The sequence below is a fragment of the Exophiala oligosperma genome, assembly GCF_000835515.1.
Source record: "Exophiala oligosperma strain CBS 72588 unplaced genomic scaffold supercont1.1, whole genome shotgun sequence".
In the NCBI taxonomy this organism is placed as follows: domain Eukaryota; kingdom Fungi; phylum Ascomycota; class Eurotiomycetes; order Chaetothyriales; family Herpotrichiellaceae; genus Exophiala; species Exophiala oligosperma.
This window is the reverse complement of record NW_015622818.1, coordinates 2,556,389-2,574,742: the sequence shown is the minus strand read 5'-3', so window position 1 is coordinate 2,574,742 and position 18,354 is coordinate 2,556,389. Positions and strand designations below refer to the sequence as shown.

General features: G+C 50.9%; 6 protein-coding genes across 9 annotated transcripts; 4 read left to right on the top strand and 2 right to left on the bottom strand.

Annotated features, from left to right (window-relative positions):
* Positions 1-1,431: 1,431 nt before the first annotated feature.
* PV06_00895 lies at positions 1,432-2,988 on the top strand. 2 transcript variants are annotated; one of them, XM_016401455.1, is made up of 3 exons: positions 1,432-1,589; positions 1,642-2,539; positions 2,587-2,988. In XM_016401455.1, exons 1-3 carry the CDS (start codon positions 1,478-1,480, stop codon positions 2,894-2,896), a joined length of 1,320 nt encoding a protein of 439 aa, XP_016268508.1. In that variant the 5' UTR covers positions 1,432-1,477; the 3' UTR covers positions 2,897-2,988. The 2 variants fall into 2 exon arrangements, with proteins under 2 accessions (XP_016268508.1, XP_016268509.1); XM_016401456.1 differs by lacking the exon at positions 2,587-2,988 and having other exon boundaries at positions 1,642-2,563.
* A 289-nt stretch (positions 2,989-3,277) lies between these two features.
* On the top strand, positions 3,278-4,402 carry PV06_00894 (uncharacterized protein). Its single transcript, XM_016401454.1, has one exon. It carries the CDS (start codon positions 3,545-3,547, stop codon positions 4,091-4,093), a length of 549 nt encoding a protein of 182 aa, XP_016268507.1. The 5' UTR covers positions 3,278-3,544; the 3' UTR covers positions 4,094-4,402.
* Positions 4,308-5,499, bottom strand: PV06_00893. 3 transcript variants are annotated; one of them, XM_016401451.1, is made up of 3 exons: positions 5,328-5,499; positions 5,171-5,253; positions 4,308-5,081 (listed from the first exon to the last, which is right to left on the bottom strand). In XM_016401451.1, exons 1-3 carry the CDS (start codon positions 5,346-5,348, stop codon positions 4,589-4,591), a joined length of 597 nt encoding a protein of 198 aa, XP_016268504.1. In that variant the 5' UTR covers positions 5,349-5,499; the 3' UTR covers positions 4,308-4,588. The 3 variants fall into 3 exon arrangements, with proteins under 3 accessions (XP_016268504.1, XP_016268506.1, XP_016268505.1); XM_016401453.1 differs by having other exon boundaries at positions 5,171-5,499; XM_016401452.1 differs by having other exon boundaries at positions 4,308-5,253.
* A 727-nt stretch (positions 5,500-6,226) lies between these two features.
* On the top strand, positions 6,227-7,489 carry PV06_00892 (uncharacterized protein; the record flags this gene model as incomplete). The annotated part of the gene is made up of 1 exon (XM_016401450.1): positions 6,227-7,489. One exon carries the CDS (start codon positions 6,227-6,229, stop codon positions 7,487-7,489), a length of 1,263 nt encoding a protein of 420 aa, XP_016268503.1.
* Positions 7,490-7,711: 222 nt separating this feature from the next.
* PV06_00891 (uncharacterized protein) lies at positions 7,712-14,747 on the top strand. The gene has a single exon (XM_016401449.1). It carries the CDS (start codon positions 7,761-7,763, stop codon positions 13,926-13,928), a length of 6,168 nt encoding a protein of 2,055 aa, XP_016268502.1. The 5' UTR covers positions 7,712-7,760; the 3' UTR covers positions 13,929-14,747.
* Positions 14,748-14,884: 137 nt separating this feature from the next.
* On the bottom strand, positions 14,885-17,890 carry PV06_00890 (uncharacterized protein; the record flags this gene model as incomplete). Its single annotated transcript, XM_016401448.1, has 1 exon — positions 14,885-17,890. One exon carries the CDS (start codon positions 17,888-17,890, stop codon positions 14,885-14,887), a length of 3,006 nt encoding a protein of 1,001 aa, XP_016268501.1.
* Between the last annotated feature and the right edge of the window lie 464 nt (positions 17,891-18,354).

Below are 18,354 nucleotides of genomic sequence, written 5' to 3'. Positions count from 1 at the left end.
TTACAAACAACCACGATCCATTACTGACCGAGACTTGCCTTCAGTTTCATCCATGTCCTCCAAAGCAATGTTCTTGCTGGATCCACACATTGTGGCCCGGAAGGGTGACAACGTACAAGAGTGGTTTAGCGCAATGCTGAGCGACGTGGCCTATCTGAATGCGATGTGCTTCACCATACAGTGCTACTTTGACGGGTTCTTTGGCAGGACCCGCGGTATCGCAGCGGAACGAAGAGATCGTCTGTACTTTGCGAAGACCATCAGAATCCTTCAAGAGCGACTCTCACTTGATGACGATAATCTGAGGCTTTCGGATTCCACCATCATGACCGTCTTGGTTTTGTCCGGCCACGCATATACGACGGGTGATTATGAGTCAGCGCATAATCATATTAGCGGCCTTCTGAAACTCGTTAGTATGAGAGGTATAGACACCTTCCTCCAGAAAACCAAAATGTCAATCGAGATCATTCGGTAAGTCTTTGGTGCGTGATTAGCGAACTTTGACACTAAACCAACGGCCTGCTCTAGTTGTGACTTGGCCATGGCTGTCGACACAAACTTGAAGCCGGTTCTGTGTGATGATAAGGGTAGTCTTGCAAATACGTCCAGATTTACGGCAGCACCTAGTCAAAACGTCGTCCGTCATCCTCACTTTCAACCTGAGGTGATTGAATTTTTGAGCAAGCTAAACGCTCAATTGGCTGCGGCGTGGGTCACCATGTCCCATTTCTGTGCTCAGGTCAATGCAGCTGCAGAGGATGACGGGCCCAAGGTCACTGAAGAGACGTTTCTGCAGAACATGATGTCCATCATGTATCCTCTGCTTCACCAACACTATCAAATCGGAAGCTTGGAGGAAGCGGTTCGTTTGGGGCTGCTGGCCTTCTCTTCACCTCTGTTTCTTCACTGGAACAGAGTCGAACTACCAGACCGTCGATTTACGTCCGCGTATCGAGAAGCCTTGGCTACGATGACTCTGGTTGGAGCAGACATAGCGCCCCGAGAGCGTCTTTGGCTCTTTATGGTTGGCGCTTTGTCAATGTCTCATGAATCAGAGAGTATGAAATGGCTTCTACCTAGGCTCAGAATGGACATTGAGCAATGCGGCGTGAGCAGTTGGAGTGACATGCAGCAGGTTCTGAGGTCCTTCTTGTGGGTTGGCTTTGTTTATGATGTTCCTGGCAAAGAGCTCTTTGAGTTGATGTATCCTAATGAGGTTGCGATATAAGGAATGATTGTTTATCGTTGGTACTGCTGTTGTTGGTAAGGAGTAGGGAGTATTTAGAGAGTCTAGACATTGTGTAGTTGTGGAGATCAAATCCGCTTAAATCCGGGGTGCATCGTGCATCGTGCATTGTTTACTTGTTTTTTTCCGTATTCACTGTTGCCCATTGATTTTCCCTTCACTGCCTGCGCCCATGACGACAGCAAAATAATTCCTTCTCTGGTTGCTGCTCGTCACTTCTTTTTGGAAATGGCATTTCGCGGTACGGAAAGTCCTATGGACTTTGAATGGCAAGGTCACGGTCCTGTTGATCCTACTTCGCCTTTCCATAAACACATCATGGATGCCCAAGCGAAGAAACGTACGTTTGAGCAGTCATTTTTTTGACAAGAGCATATACTGAACAATAGCAGGAAACCACAGCGAATTTAACTCGCCAAAGAAGTCGGTCTTGCCATCTCTACGCGAACCAAACAACCAACCCTTTTTCTTCTCAAATGCGCCTTCAACGCCATTATCCTCACCTTTCCGTGCTCCCTCCTTCACAACTCCCCGAAAACCTTTCGAAATTGACTTCTCGTCTGGGCCAGAAAATTCGTCACCGCTAGAACAGACCGACAACGATGATACACCTGATGGAAAACCAATCCCAATAGAATTCAAGAGCAGCCCGCAGCGAACAGAAAACAAGAGGAGCTCGTTATTCGGCCTCTATGGTAGATTTGCATCGAGCCCTGGGCGAGGAGAGATTCGAAAACCGCATAGCGACTCCATCGCCAGAAGAATACACAAGAAGCGGAGGAGAGCACAAAAGTTCGACAAGCAATTGATCGTTAGTAGAAGAGACGCCACAGACGACAGCGACGATGAGCCTATACCCAGCCCTACTGGGACACAGAAGCCGAGAGTTGAGGAGGTGGGATGGATTACTGGGCTGTTCACGTTCATACATACCTATCCCGACGCGCCTTCGATCATTGCAAAATATTTGCAGGTGTTTTTCAATGCGGCTATTCTAGGTGGCTGTCTCTATATGTTCTGGTCATTCTACGCCACCATTCGAGCAGATGTCGATCGAGCTAGCGAAGATGCCATGGCAGAGGTGCTGGCAGAGATGGCAGCATGCTCAAAGAATTACATCGAGAACCGCTGTGGTGCCGATACCCGCTTGCCAGCATTGGAAACAGTCTGCAGTAATTGGGAATTATGCATGAACCGCGACCCAAAGGCAGTCAAAAGAGCCAGGCTGAGTGCACACACATTTGCCGAGATCTTCAACAGCTTCGTTGAACCTATCAGCCTGAAAACGATGTGAGTATAGAGGCCCTGGTTCTACAATGAGAAACTAACTTTTGCAGGATCTTTACAATTACACTTGTAATTGTCGGGTTGGTCGTCAATAACGCGACGTTTACCCTTTACCGTCGGCAACAAGAGAATCAGCATGCAGGCATTTATCGACCTCCTTCAGGATCGTATATGCATCCTGGACAGCAAGACGGCTCAATGCCTTATGCTTTGCCTCCAGGAACACCATTTGGTCAACCTTATGTAGGTTGGCATGGCGACCAGGGATTTGGCGGGCAACAACAGATAGAGTATCAGCGAAGCCCCAGCAAGGAACATCGAGCACGGAGTAGGAGTCCGGAAAAGAAGGCTGTATATTGATGACCCGTGATGATTTAATGTTGTTGAATTATTTGCGTGCGATGATGGCATTGGATGAGTGACCCTTGGAGAGCTGAGACGTTATCGTCCAGGACACACATTGCGATCATGCTATTAAATCAAAGAACTGAGGTTATTTCAATTAGAATACAGTGCGCGTGCCAGAATGTCAACCTGGTGAAATGTCTAAATCATCTTAATGCTTCTGGAGTCCGTGCCAGCGTAGCCTTGCTCAGCCTTGTTCCGAACTGGATACCTGATATTCCGGTCATGCTCTCCACGCCCTTCGATGGACAATGTAGCATTCAGTGCAACTGTTACTAACGTTTTTGTTTCTTTCTTTTTCTAGAGAACTTTTAGTCTTATTGAAGGAGGGAAAAAACAAAAGCCTCCACAGCCAAGGAACATTTTTCGGAGGTATAAGAAGCAGACACTCCGTTCAACAACACGACAATTCCAGATTTGGGCGAATATAAAACTCAATTCGACCACCACCTTGACCAAAAACAATCGCCTTCTTGATCTTTGAATATATTTTCTAATACTCTATACTCTGCGCCAAGTACAACCACTACGAGAAGAATACGTTCCGTGTTTTTGGAGCACATACACGCCCCTCCCCCCAAGTACCAAGGAAGGGGAAAAAATATGGCAGAAATAACAACGTCGACTTACACGATCCGGTTCGCCACCGAGTCGGACGTCCCGGTGATTCTGGAATTGATCCAGGAATTGGCTTCGTACGAAAAGGCCTTGCACGAAGTCTTGGCCACCGAAAAGTCGCTGACGGACACCTTGTCCTTCCCGGACCCCAAAGCCGCCGACGGGAGTGGTTTCACGAGAGGTTACGCCAAGACCATCCTCGTCGTCCCCAGCGACGATACCGAAAGGGTTGCAGGGATGGCTCTGTTTTTTCACAATTACAGTACCTGGACTTCCGCCCCCGGGATCTATCTGGAGGATCTCTACGTGAGACCTACGTACAGAGGTCGAGGTTTCGGGGGGGCTTTGCTGTCGGCTTTGGCCAGAGAGTGTTTGCGGCTGGGTTGTAAGAGACTGGATTGGAGCGTCTTGAAGTGGAACGAACCCAGCATCAAGTTCTACGAGGGTGAAGGTGTGGGCGCGAAACGGATGAGTGAATGGATGGGTATGAGGGTAGACGGGGATGGATTGGGGAAACTGGCGGATCGAAAGTGAAAAGACGTCGGAAAAAAAACTACTAAAAAGGGAATCGAAATCGAAAACGAATGAAACTGAAGAGAGAGATTCAAAAGTAGAGACAGTTGTACTGGACTGGAGTTGCATCTGCATACATACTATACCCAAAGTCCTCCTCGACACATCATCGCTGCTGACAGGATAGAAAGAGGAAAAAGAGTAGAGACAGCTACGAAACTGGAGAACGTAAACCCAAGGAGTCATCACGGGGTCATGGCATGTAGCTGGACATGTTTCTTCCATAGGTATATATACCTATCGTCTCGAGTACGGAGTACTTGGTCAACGCCTGATAACGCCTGCTTGCCCTTGACCAGCGAAAAGGACTGTAGTATGCGGCGGCAATTCTTAGGTATCATATCATAAAGTATCCTAGCCTGCTCAATGCCCAATCGTTGATATTCTGATCCTGCAACACCCACACACACAGACATGCACACACAAATATATTGCCGATTTCACGTTCCCCCATCATCACATTACCACACAGCAAGAGTTTTGCTTTTTGGCTTGTTGATAAAACATCTTGCTCTGAGCACTCAACCCGTCCGACTTGGCGACCAAACTGTCAATCTTCTCGCCTCGCTCCAGCACACTCTCGATGGTCTTGTGCAGGACGATCTTGGTCTCGTCGAGTTCCCGCTGGACCTTCATTATGCTGTCCGCCTCGTTCGGGTTCTGGTATTTCACAATGTACTCCTTCAACTGCGGGAACGGTCGACTCGACACGCTCGGACTGGAGTAGCTCGACCGCGGGTTCTGGGAGGTGAATTCGTCGACGATCTTGGAGAGGAGTTGATGGGCCACCAGGGCGGGGTACTCGGCGTCGCTGATGATGATGCCTGCCACACCCTGACTCGATCCGTAGGCGTGGAATGTGTAGGATTTTTCTTCAATGTCTTGACGCACGCCCGGCTTGGTACGTTCGGCTACCGTCTTGGCGAACATGGTCATGAATTCGCCATAGCTGTTTTGTGGGAAGGTATGTGTCAGTTCGTCACGTCTGTGTCGGTCTGGGGGAGGGGGTTTCTTGTGTCCGTGGATGATGGGACTGACCTGTCGCGGGTGAAGCGGGAAAATGATGACAGGTCTCGCTCGACGGCAAGTTCAGTGGCAGGGACTGGGTCGTTCCGTAGAACCTGGGAAGCGCAGGTGTTAATAGTTATTGTTCTCGTGGTGGTTTGAATTCAAATGGTCCTTTCGCTGGGCTTACTCCGATGTAGAAGATCTTCATGACGAGAATGGGTGTAAAGTTTGACGGCCGGCTGAGTAGGATGGCTGAACAATACCAGTGTCGTCCGGTGAGAGATTCAACTTTCAAGGGGTTACAGAAGCAAATGGTCGATATGAAACAATACTTGAGCGAGTAAGGAGGTGGTGACTTGATCTCATTTTGTATGGGAAGCGTCACATGTGTTGGCCCGGGAATCCAGGCGCCTTCGATTATCCTTCTTTCTTTGTCGTGGCGGGGGAAACACAGTTAAACTGGCCCTAAGCTTACCTAAACACGGCTGTTTTCAGGCCTATGTCAACCGTCCAATCATTAATAAGAAGCCGCCTAACCCCAGCTTTGCCGGGCGCATTGCTTTCGGGGGGATTCTTGATCTTCACTCACACTCACAACCACTGTCTACATGCATCTTGCGGCATCTCCCCTGCTTTATCAATATGGTTTCTTCTAGGCAATATATCACGAGCGGGGAAACCATTGAAGACCAGTTGCCGGCAATTACACACTTTTGGCGAATCCCCCAGATTCGGCTATCGGTTTGTACTCTCTACCCTGCAGACGAAACCTCATCACCTTGACCGGTCAATTGCCGTCGTGCCCGAGCGTTGCACATCAACCTCATGACGTGCTGGAAATGCGGAGAAGGTTACAAGATGCAGGAACTCATCAGGTGAGTACGTTAGGTATATATCTGCTGATGCATAGCCGTGGCAGGCTATGTTGAGCCTCTCATGCATGTATACTGCCATCCCTTGCCCTTCGCTGTGCATCTGTCAGTTTAGTCACAGTTGCAGAGTGTTAGACAGATCTGAAGGATTCCGTAAAAAGAAGAGAGAGGCATCTTGAATTCTTTCTTGTGTCTTGGGTTGATCACGGCGAACATGTTCTGCTATCTTTTTGCTCTCTTCACGCTGCTATCCACTGGGTTGGCGCAATTTCCTTCGACTTGCCCAGCAGCTGTGAGTTCTGGACCAGGTGGTCCATTGGGGATCTGTCCACAGGATTTCACCATCATCGGTACAACGCTGCAGCCAGTTCATGAATCGGCTCAGGCACCGACTGGGCTTGCTGTCGACCCGTCGCTAAACATCTACCTAACTTACCCTCGAAATTCTGGCCCAACCGCCAATAACGTGGTCATCGCCACTTCATTCACAGATGAAAAGCCGTGGCCTAATGCGACCATCCAGAATTGTACGGCGACACAAGACCCTAGCACATGCTTTATCAATGTACAGAATGTGGTCCTGGATAGTGTGAATCAACTGTGGATCGTCGACTCTGGGATAATTCCAGGGAACCAAAGTGCAACTCCTGGCGGCGCGAAAATCATGAGCTTTGACCTAAAAGGTAATCACTTGCGGACATATGTCATCCCTACCGACCTTCTTCATGATAACATGAATGCCAACGATGTTCGAATCAATAACACTGTGGGAGGGGGGAAAGGATACGCATTTCTCACCGACGAGAGCAAATACGGTAGTATCTTGAGTATCAACTTGACCGACGGATCCACAAATCGACGCTTGTTCAACACGAGTGTTGTCAAGCCAGATCAAAGCTACGTTGGAGTATATGATGGCCAACCAATTTATGCCTGGAATGGCACAGACAGGAACTCCGGCTCGATTGGCAGCGATGGCATTGCTCTTGCCAGCGGTAACGTCTATTGGGGCGTTTTATCTAGCCGTCGCTTCTATTATGTGAGCCAGGAAGGGGTGATTGACAAATCCAAGACCGACGAAGAAGTCTTTGCTGCAGTCCAGAATCCAGGGCAATGCGGTACTGAGCAGGCTGGCTTTACCGCCGATGACAATGGTCGCGTGTACATCCTTGCAAGTGAACACAATGCCATTTTCTACGTCGATACCCTGCAGAGTCAGGTGAATGAGACGGTCAATGGAACCCCTCCTGGTGGTACCGCAAAGGTACCTGTGACGGCAGAAAACTATGTGGTGAAAACACTGGCGAGAAGCGGTCTGATCCAACACGCTGACAGTGCAGCAATCCTGGATGGATGGCTCTATTTCTGTACAAATCAGCTCGAGCTCGGTCCTCGCTTTCAATACAATAATACGGACAACAGAAGAGGTCCGTTTCGGAGTTACAGGACATGGATCGGAGCGGGACCTGCAGTGTGAGGTACCACGGGTAGGTAGATGACCGAGCTATGAAGTAAAATTAATATAATCGATCTGGTACCCATCAATGGATACTGAAGCTGTAGAAGTGGAAATAGGAAGGGAAAACAAGGCTGGCGTACTTAAAATGTCGGTGTCTTGGCAGCTGAGTCATAGCGAGTGCACTTCCATCACCTTTTTCAGTTCTGCTTAATACTGCCGTCATACATTACTTGCACACTCATTTTGGACACCTTGGGAATCGTCGACAATTACCGAACAAGGCGTCAGTATGGCAGAAACCACTTTTCGAGGAGAGTCACAATGGTTGGCTCAAATGGAAGCTATGCGGCAGGCAATTGTCGAGTTGAAATTGCCGCCGTCAAACGAGGGGTTCCAAATGTATGGCGCAGATATAGACCTAGACGACGAATTGAGTGACGATGTCGATGATGATATCTGGGACGTGGAGGGTGAAGCCGTTGAGAGCCCTCCGAGCGAGACAAATGATGATGATATTCATGGCCTCAAGACTCCTGATCCATCCTCCAAGGGCCACTTCGACAGATCTTGGTTGCACAGCAAATGCACAACTTTCGCCCGTTCACGGCATGGCATGGAAGCCGAAGACTTTGAGCAGCAAATAATTGCTCTGCTTGCATCCGACAGCTCGGATGAAGAGCTACAGATGTCACTTGCTGAGGTCATTGGCTTTGACGATTTGGATTTCGTTATCGAGCTCATCTCCCACCGCAAGGACATCCTAGCCCCGCCTAGATCAACAACTCGTCAAACCGATGGACTTTTCTCGCAATTACAGACTCGACAAGAGCGAGAAGCGGCTCTTAGGCAGCAGGACTACGAACACAAGCATGCTGCTCTTGCTCCGGCATTCGATCGAAGCACTCCCAAGTATGCACATGTTTATAAGTCTGATGCGGCTGCTTCTGGGAACATGCTGGACGTGTCTGGAAAACGATATGGTCTTCCTGTTGGCAGTACAAGAAATGATTATGCGAAATATGAGGAGTATAGTGTGCCTGCGACAAAGGTTGGCTCACTGGGGGTGGGGCAGAAACTGGTCAATATCGCTGATATGGATGGATTATGCCAACGCACCTTTAAAGGATATCAATCGCTCAATCGAATGCAGAGTTTACTGTACCCGGTCGCGTACACCACATCGGAGAATATGCTGATCTGCGCACCCACAGGTGCCGGTAAAACTGATGCTGCCATGCTCACCATTCTTCAAACAATCTCAAAAAATGTCCAGCCGAACCCCATAGACGAACCCGACGCAACCGACTTTGTACTGATGGCTGATGACTTCAAAATTGTCTATGTTGCCCCAATGAAGGCTCTTGCCGCCGAGGTCACGGAGAAGCTGGGCAAACGGCTTTCTTGGCTCGGAGTACAGGTGCGTGAATTGACTGGCGACATGCAGTTGACGAAACGAGAGATTGCAGCCACTCAGATCATTGTGACAACGCCCGAAAAATGGGACGTGGTCACACGAAAAAGCACTGGAGATACCGAATTAGTCCAAAAAGTTCGTCTTCTGATCATCGATGAAGTTCACATGCTTCATGATGATCGTGGCGCTGTCATTGAATCGTTAGTCGCCCGAACGCAGAGGCAGGTCGAAAGTACCCAGTCACCCATTCGGATTGTTGGGTTGTCTGCCACTCTCCCGAATTATGTTGATGTGGCAGACTTTCTCAAGGTCAATCGTAACAATGGTCTCTTCTATTTCGACGGATCGTTCCGACCAGTACCTCTTGAACAGCACTTCATTGGGGTCAAGGGTAAAGTAGGCAGCAAAACTCAACGAGAGAACCTCGATCATGTCACCTTCGAGAAAATCAAAGAGCTTTTGAAGCAGGACAAGCAAGTTATGGTATTTGTTCATTCGAGGAAAGACACTGTGTTGGCTGCTCGGACACTCTACCAGATGGCAATGGATGACGGTTGTGATTCTCTTTTCATGCCCGAGCCAGATCACCCAGCTTACATCAAAGCGTTATCTGGCTTGAAAACGACTCGAGGTCGAGAGCTTCGTGACATTGTTCCCAAAGGGTTCGGTTGTCACAATGCCGGCATGCCTCGCACTGATCGAAATTTTGTTGAAAGAGTCTTCTCTGAAGGTGCTATCAAAGTCCTCTGCTGTACAGCAACTCTTGCATGGGGTGTCAATCTACCGGCTGCAGCCGTCATCATCAAGGGAACCCAGCTTTATAGTGCTGAAGCTGGTAAGTTCGTCGACTTAGGAATTCTAGATGTCCTGCAGATCTTTGGTCGTGCTGGTCGACCGCAATTCCAAGACAGTGGTATTGGTTACATCTGCACAACCCAGGACAAATTACAGTTCTATCTGTCTGCTGTAACTCAACAAAAGCCCATTGAGTCAAGATTTTCGCATCGATTGGTTGATAATCTCAACGCCGAGATCAGCTTGGGAACAGTGACGACCGTTGCCGAAGCTGTAACCTGGCTAGGTTATTCATATTTATTCGTTCGCATGCGAAAGAACCCAGAGGCTTACGGCATCGATGTACAAGAATACTTAGACGACCCTCAACTTGGTCAGCGGAGACGAAAATTGATCGTTGACGCCGCAAGGACCTTGCACAGAAGTCAGATGATCATCTTCAATGAACGAACAGATGAACTTCGGTCCAAAGATGTTGGACGCATCGCCAGTCAGTACTATGTACTACAGAACAGTATTGAGATCTTCAACACTATGATGAGACCACGAGCAAGCGACGCGGATGTATTAAAAATCATTAGTATGTCTGGCGAATTCGATAACATTCAGTCTCGAGAAAATGAGGCGCAAGAATTGCGTCGCCTCCGTCAAGAAGCTGTTGCATGCCAAGTCGAAGAGGCGAAGGGAGCACCGAAGAACTCAGAAGATGAGAAAGAACAGAAGGTCATCGAGAATCATGCAAAGACAAACATTCTGTTACAGTCACACATCTCTCGAGCCAAGCTGGAAGATTTTGCACTTGTCTCGGATTTGGCGTATGTGGCACAGAACTCCGCCAGAATTTGTCGAGCGCTATTCATGATTGCGCTGAATCGAGGCTGGGGCTACCAATGTCAGGTGTTGCTGTCATTATGCAAAGCGATTGAGAAGCAAATCTGGCCGTTCCAGCATCCCTTCCATCAATTCGATCTCCCTCTTCCTGTGCTCAAAAATCTCGATGACAAGGCACCTTCGTCAAACATTGAAAGTCTTAGAGAGATGGAGCCGGCCGAAATTGGCAACCTTGTCCACAACCAGAAGATGGGCAACACGATATCGAGATTGCTCGACAACTTTCCGACATTGTCAGTCAAGGCAGAAATTGCTCCTCTCAACCGTGACGTGCTCAGGATGCAACTGTTCCTGTATCCCGAGTTCAACTGGAACGATCGCCACCACGGCACCTCTGAATCATACTGGGTATGGGTGGAAAACTCAGATACTTCAGAAATCTACCACCATGAGTATTTCATTCTGAGCAGAAAGAAGATGCATGATAGTCACGAACTCAACTTCACCATCCCTCTATCAGACCCGTTGCCTTCGCAAATATATGTTCGGGTCATCTCCGATCGATGGCTTGGTGCCGAAACAGTTCAACCAGTATCGTTCCAACATCTCATCCGCCCAGATACGGAGAGTGTGTATACCGATCTTCTCGATTTGCAACCTCTTCCCATTACTGCGTTGAAGAACCCGTTGCTGGAAGAACTGTACGGCCAAAGATTCCAATTCTTCAACCCCATGCAAACACAAATCTTCCACACGCTGTACCATACCTCGAACAATGTCCTCCTAGGATCCCCAACAGGCTCAGGCAAGACTGTCGCGGCTGAGTTGGCCATGTGGTGGGCGTTCCGTGAACATCCTGGTAGCAAAGTGGTATACATCGCACCCATGAAAGCGCTCGTGCGAGAAAGAGTTCAAGATTGGCGCAAACGCCTCACTGGCCCTATGGGTTTGAAACTGGTCGAGCTTACTGGTGACAACACTCCAGATACACGGACTATCCGTGACGCAGATATCATCATCACAACTCCTGAAAAGTGGGACGGTATCTCCAGATCCTGGCAGACAAGATCATACGTGCGACAAGTGTCTCTTGTTATCATTGACGAAATCCATCTCCTCGGTAGCGACCGTGGCCCCATCCTCGAAATCATCGTTTCTCGAATGAACTACATCGCAAGTCAAGCAGAAGCGGGTTCCATCCGCCTGGTCGGAATGTCCACCGCGTGCGCCAATGCAACTGACCTGGGAAACTGGCTGGGAGTCAAGCCAGGCAACAACCAAGGCCTGTTCAACTTCCGCCACAGTGTCCGACCAGTACCTCTCGAGATATACATTGATGGATTCCCAGAACAACGCGGCTTCTGTCCACTGATGCAAAGCATGAACCGGCCCACGTACCTCGCCATCAAAAATCACTCCCCCGACAAGCCCGTGATTGTTTTTGTCGCATCCCGTCGCCAAACCCGACTGACGGCAAAAGACCTGATCAACTTTTGTGGTATGGAGGAAGACCCGCGTCGGTTTTTACACTTTGACTCCGAGGAAGATTTAGAGGCCACATTGTCTGCCGTCAAGGACGCCGCGCTCAAAGAAGCACTCAGCTTCGGCATCGGTCTGCACCACGCCGGTCTCGTCGAGAGCGACCGCACCTTGTCCGAGCAACTCTTCGCGGCCAACAAGATCCAAATTCTCGTCGCAACTTCCACGCTAGCGTGGGGGATCAATCTTCCCGCCCACCTCGTCGTCGTCAAAGGGACGCAATTCTTCGACGCCAAAATCGAAGGATACAAGGACATGGACCTCACAGACGTCCTGCAGATGCTCGGGCGAGCGGGCCGTCCTCAATTCGACACCTCCGGCATCGCGAGGATCTTCACCCAAGATGCCAAAAAAGCATTCTACAAACACTTCTTGCACACGGGGTTCCCGGTCGAATCGTCCCTCCACAAAGTCCTCGACAACCATCTGGGTGCCGAAGTCAACGCGGGTGTCATCACCACGAAACAAGACGCTCTCGACTACCTCACTTGGACCTTCTTCTTTCGCCGCCTGCACAAGAACCCGACTTACTACGGATTGGAGATCAGCGCGGAAGAGCACCGCGAGTCTCAGCTCGTCGCGCGCCAACTGGCGAGCGAGTACATGATCACGCTCGTGGACAAGAGTCTTGACGACCTCGCCGAGAGTGACTGCGTCCTCGTTCACAGCAATGGCGACGTGGACGCCACGCCCTTTGGCAAGATCATGAGTTACTACTATCTCAGTCATCTCACGGTGCGTAAATTTTTGAGCAGTGCGCGCAAGACGACAAACACAAGCACGGGGGCGACTTTCGCAGACGCGTTGAGCTGGGTCAGCGCCGCCACGGAATTCGACGACCTCCCCGTCCGCCACAACGAGGACTTGATCAACGCGGAGCTGGCAAATAACCTCCCGCTCGGCGTCGAGGGTGGCGTCCTCGACGGTTTACCGATGTGGGACCCTCACGTCAAGTCCTTCTTGCTCCTCCAGGCGTTTATGAGCAGGATCGAGTTGCCCATCAGTGACTACGTGGGCGATCAGACGTCGGTGCTCGATCAGGGCATTCGAATCATCCAGGCCGGCATCGATGTCATGACGGAGTTGAACCGACTTGACGCGGTCGTTCAAATGGTCAGGTTGTTACAGTGCATCAAGAGCGCGAGGTGGCCCGAGGAATACCCGCTGAGCATCCTCCCCGGTGTGCGAGAGGTGTTTGATCCGAAGCTCCAAGGCAAAGTACCCACGGATCTCGTCACGACAGCCACTTTGGCGACGCGTCACGGGGCCAAGACGATCGATGGGTTGATGAACCTGTTCGATTTGCGTGGGGGACAAGGACAAGGTGGCGGGGTGCGGTCGCAGTTCGTCAAGGCTGTCAATATGTTGCCTGATATCACCGTGAGTGCGGGTGGGGACACGGATGCGTTGCAGGTGACGTTGAAGAGAGGAAACAGACTACAGAATCCCGAGGCGAGGATCTACGCTCCCAAATTCCCCAAACCACAAACAGAAGGGTACTTTGTACTCGTGTTGCCCGTCGGTTCGAAGCAGGTCGCCGCGTCGACAGGGGATGTGCAGAGCAAAATCGACATCCTCGCACTCAAGAGGGCGAATTGGGCCATGACGAACAAGGACAGAGACAAGTCGGGACGAAGTCGTGCGTTGGATATAAGTCACACGAAGCTCAAGGTGCCCGTGTTGGATGATGGTGGGATCCGGAACGGTGGTGGACGACAGGTCAAGGTCGACATTTTGGTCATGAGTGATGCGTATCCAGGTATGGAATGGTGGTTGGAGAATGTCGCTGTACCGGTGGCCGAGCCCAAGGACGTCCGGGGAGGTGTTCAGACCGTCGAAGTCAATGTCGATGAAGGATTGAGTAAGAAGAAGAAGTAGTAGTAGTAGTTGGAGGCTACTGAATGAGCACGAGATCCTCGACGATCCTCCCTTCACTGCTCGACATTCTTCCTACAATGGTCAACAATTCATCACCAACCGCTCAACGTTCGTCACTCGACCCTCGAAAATCTTCCCTGAGCACTCGACAATCATCACCAAACGCTCAACATTCATCACCAATCACTCGACAATCATCACCGACCGCTCGACAATCAACACTAAACACGTGAACACCCCCCCCTTGTTCACTCAACAATCTTCCTGCAACTGGTCAACAATCATGACTCAAGACTCGCCAGTTTTCCCCCTGTTTACTTCAACAATTAAACATACTTATCCAGTTACTTGACATTTCATCACTCAGGACTGGCCAGTGTTGTTGTTGCGTGGTATGTGGTACGGATAGATTCACTCAATCCCCTACGATGCGTTCCTTGTTGCCTTTTTTTGGATCCTTTCCTCTGAATCATCTTCTCCATTCGACATTGTGAACAAGCCTCGCGTGTTTGTTACCTATTGCCCCAAAAAACACAAAATGTCAGCATGCTCACTAGGGATGGCTAGGTATACAATGTTACCCAGGCCACCCGAGGTCGGAACTTCGATCATGGAGGGGAAAAAGAAAAGGGTCGACGACGACAAGGTTTGGGCAGCACCTTGTCCTCAAATTCCTTCCGTATCATATCATATACCCCATGTATCACATACTACCTACTCCGTACATATGCCTTTGACGTACCATACCATGACTAGGTATATGCCATTGCACTCCTCATTTTCCTCTACCAACCCAAGTCCCGAAATGGGCGATAGAATGCACTCACAAAGGACGGAAACACTCAAAACACACAAAATATAACAGGGAAAAGTTTTCACATGAATATCGTTAACTGATCACATCCACACCACCCCTTGCAACCCAAAACCCGAAAAAATAAAACCAAAGAGAGGCATCAAATACTCTCAACGACCAACCCGACACTCAAACCAGGTTTGTGACCTCTTTCCGCCTGTACCACGACGGGCGAGTAGGCCTTTTGTTCCAGAATCTCCCACTTTTTGGCCTCCTTGACCATTTGTTTTTCGGCGTCCCTGACCTTTTTCGAGTCCGGTTCGCGCTTGATGATCTTGATCCGGTCTCTTGTCGACTGCGACTGCGATGACTTGGACCCGCTTTGTCTGCGGCGGTGGCCCAGGATGCCCATCCCGGATTTACTCCCGGAGCGCTCCAGGCTGGATCCCACGGTCGCGGCTATTGATGATGGGGATGTCGACGATGTCGATGAGGTTTTCGACACTTTCGACATTTGCGCCTGCACCGCAGCTTCGGTTCGACGAGCGGCAAGTCTCGGTCCCGTCACGTTGACCCTCGCGCTCTGTTTTCGAGACAACGACACGGTCCGGGCGACTGCCACTTCAGGGGCTGCGGTGTGGCTCGTCGACGTCGGCGGGTTCATGGCCATCGGGTTCGGTTTGGGTCTGGATGCCGGTGGCACCGTCTTTTCCAACCCTTGTAACGAAGACGGAAGTGTCGTGGATCGGGAACCACGCACCAGAGTCGAGGCGGAACGGGCGGGAAGCGGACTGTTACTGGTCGACGAGGTGTGTGATTGGGATAGTGAGTCAGTGTTAGACCGACCCGGTCGTGTGGGTTTTATGCCCGCTTGTTCGATCTTGGTCACGGTGCTTTTGGTCGCGTATTTCGACAGAGGAATGAACTTGGAATCCTTTCGAGGGACGGGAGGAGGTTTATCGTCCGCGGGACCAGTGGCGAGTCGTGGTGGTGCATGTGCGGTTGTTTGAGGTTTGAGGGCAACAGGAGCTCGTCGCGGCGGACTCGGTGGCCCCTGTGGGATGGTTGGTGAATCGTCAATAGGTTTGTCAACGCGTCTGATGGCTACGACGCGAGGCGAGAGGATCTGAACGGGTTTGGGTTTTGACGAAAGTTTCGAAGTAGAGTTTGTTGACACCACTGACGCTGACGACGCGAGAGAAGGCGGTTTTGTGATTGTGGCGTCGGATTTGGGAGAGAGGTCTTCTTTGACTTCGGCGACAGGAGATGGTATCAGCAGGCCAATATCTTCTCGTGTTTTGCTCATCGTGCGATTGATGACGCCAGAGTCTGAAGGTCTACTAGACGAGTTGTATGGCTGGGCCGGGGACTCCTCAGGCTGAGGAGGAGGAGGAGGTGGTGGTGGTGGAATCGTGAGTGTCGGCACGGTAAACGTGATGGGTGGTAGCTTCTCCTGACTCATAGACGTGGGTGAAGTGAGCCTCTCGACTGCGGCGATGGCTTCGTCGAAATATGCCGTGTTGACCGACGTGTGCTTTGTCGTTGCTGCGGATGTCATCTCAGACAATGGTGCCGGGGGTGGTGGTATCGGTGTCCGTGGCTCCTCCTGCTCGACCACCGTTTCTTGTTGGTCAGGTCGTGCAGCTGATTTGGCCTCTCGGAGGTTACTCGCCCCTGCGACCTTCTTGGACCTTGTCCGTGCTAATTCTACTGCGACCGAGTCCGGTCTCGTCATGACAAAATGCCCGTCTTCTACTCCCTTTGAGTCTCGGAATGACTTGATGTCGAAGAATATCTCTTCACCGGTCGCGACGGACGAGATGGACGATTGGAACGAGTGAGCTGCACTCCAAGGCGCCGAACGATCGGTCGAGGCGGTGTTGTCCTCGGGGCTACTGATCAGCTGTTCATTCACCTCGATCCTCTTCGGGTTCAAGGGCTCCGGTTTGGCGACCAAAAAGCGATCCTTCATGGGCGTTAACCGTGCCGGTGAGCTCGCGGTTCGTTTCAACTGGTGGTGGCCATCATCCATGACCCGAGCCTGGATCTTGCTAGGCGCCGGAGATGTGTTTGGGAACAAAGAGTATTTGCTCGCAGCAGGGGACCGGTTTGTCGGGCTGTCGAGGCGCTGCGGAGGCATAAGAGGCGTTTCAGGGTCGTAGTATGTCTTCAAACAACCTTCCTCTTCGCCGGCCCTGGTACCTGGTCGGGTGTCATCAGAAGACCTCAGACTTTCTAGGGTTCTACTGCGCCTTGCGAGAAGCGACGACGATCGTGTTGCGGCTGGGAGGTTGCGAAACATTACACTATAGCGGTCGAGAGGAGGAGTCGGTATGTCGAGCTCAAGTTTCGGAAGGGGCGGCCGCGAGTCCGGTTCACTCCATAAGCTGGCGTCGGTCGCGGTAGAAGGTCGAGAGATCGCATCGTCGTCAGACTTGTGGTGATGGGACCTTTCCAAAGAAGACTTTTTGTAAGCACAGCCCGGATCGTTCTCGTTCGGCGGCACCGGGGCCTGCTGCTGCTGATAAGACTTCCCTACCTCCCCGATCGGCTGTAGTTTATGCTCTGCAAATTCCACGCTTTGACTTGTAGGGCTCTTGTCCAGCACGGTGAACCCGGTCGGAAGTCCTATCGTTGGCCCAGACGGAATTTCTTCCCTCCTGAGAGCGATTTGGCGCGACTTGAACAAGGTGCCAATCTTCTTCCATTTCTTGCTCTGCATTTGAAGCGAGCGGTCAGCACGTATAAAGCGCTGCAGGGCGGAATATTCATGATCGTTATTGCGGTTGTTTTCCTCCGCCATGTTGAAGTTCGCGGGAGGGTGAGTTGGGCTACCGAAAGCAAGGCCTATCGAGGGATCTTGGTTTCGTACATCGGCATGAGCATCCTTCGAGTGATTGTGATTCTCCGAGGTTCGCGGTCTCAGCGGCGGAGCGTCAGTTCGTGGTTTTCTCTTCCCGGTAGGACCGCCGGATGTCGTAGGACGGTGAGGGACAGGTCGTGCGCTCAGCACAGTCTTGCCGGTGGGACTCAGAACAGTTGTGGTAGCCGTTGTCTCGGGGAAAGCAAAGTCAAAATCGGACGGCCTTGCGAGCGTTCGGGGATCTGAAGTGTTTTGTTGCGGAGGTGTTTCTCGATGTCGAAGAGAATACCATCGAGTCAACATTTTCTTCTTTCAAAACAAAGCTGGACCAGCCAGGCGGGAAGAGGATGACAAGCAGAACCAGTGGTTGACAAATGAGTGACAGGAAGGGCAGGTCGATGACGAGAACGGCTGAGAGCTGTCTGCGCGCACAGTGAGCGTGGAACCCGTCACAGAATTGACATACGTGCCGGAGCAAGGCAAGCCAAACTGTCACACAGCTTTCTGGACGCCACTTACTGTACGTCTTGCGCGCGAGACGGAGAAGGGAGGGGGATTGTCAGAGATGGGAAGAACGAGCCAAGTCCGAAGCAAAGATTGCAACAAAGTAAGTCGGCGGAGGTGGCCAGATGCAACTTTGTGCTTAGCGAAAACCGGGGCTTGTGCCTCGATAAGAAGGATACTGTACCCGTAGTGGTTTCCTGCCATAACTTGCATGGAATATGGAATGAGGTTCTGCTGGGATATTAGATTCTCAGTGGCCACGA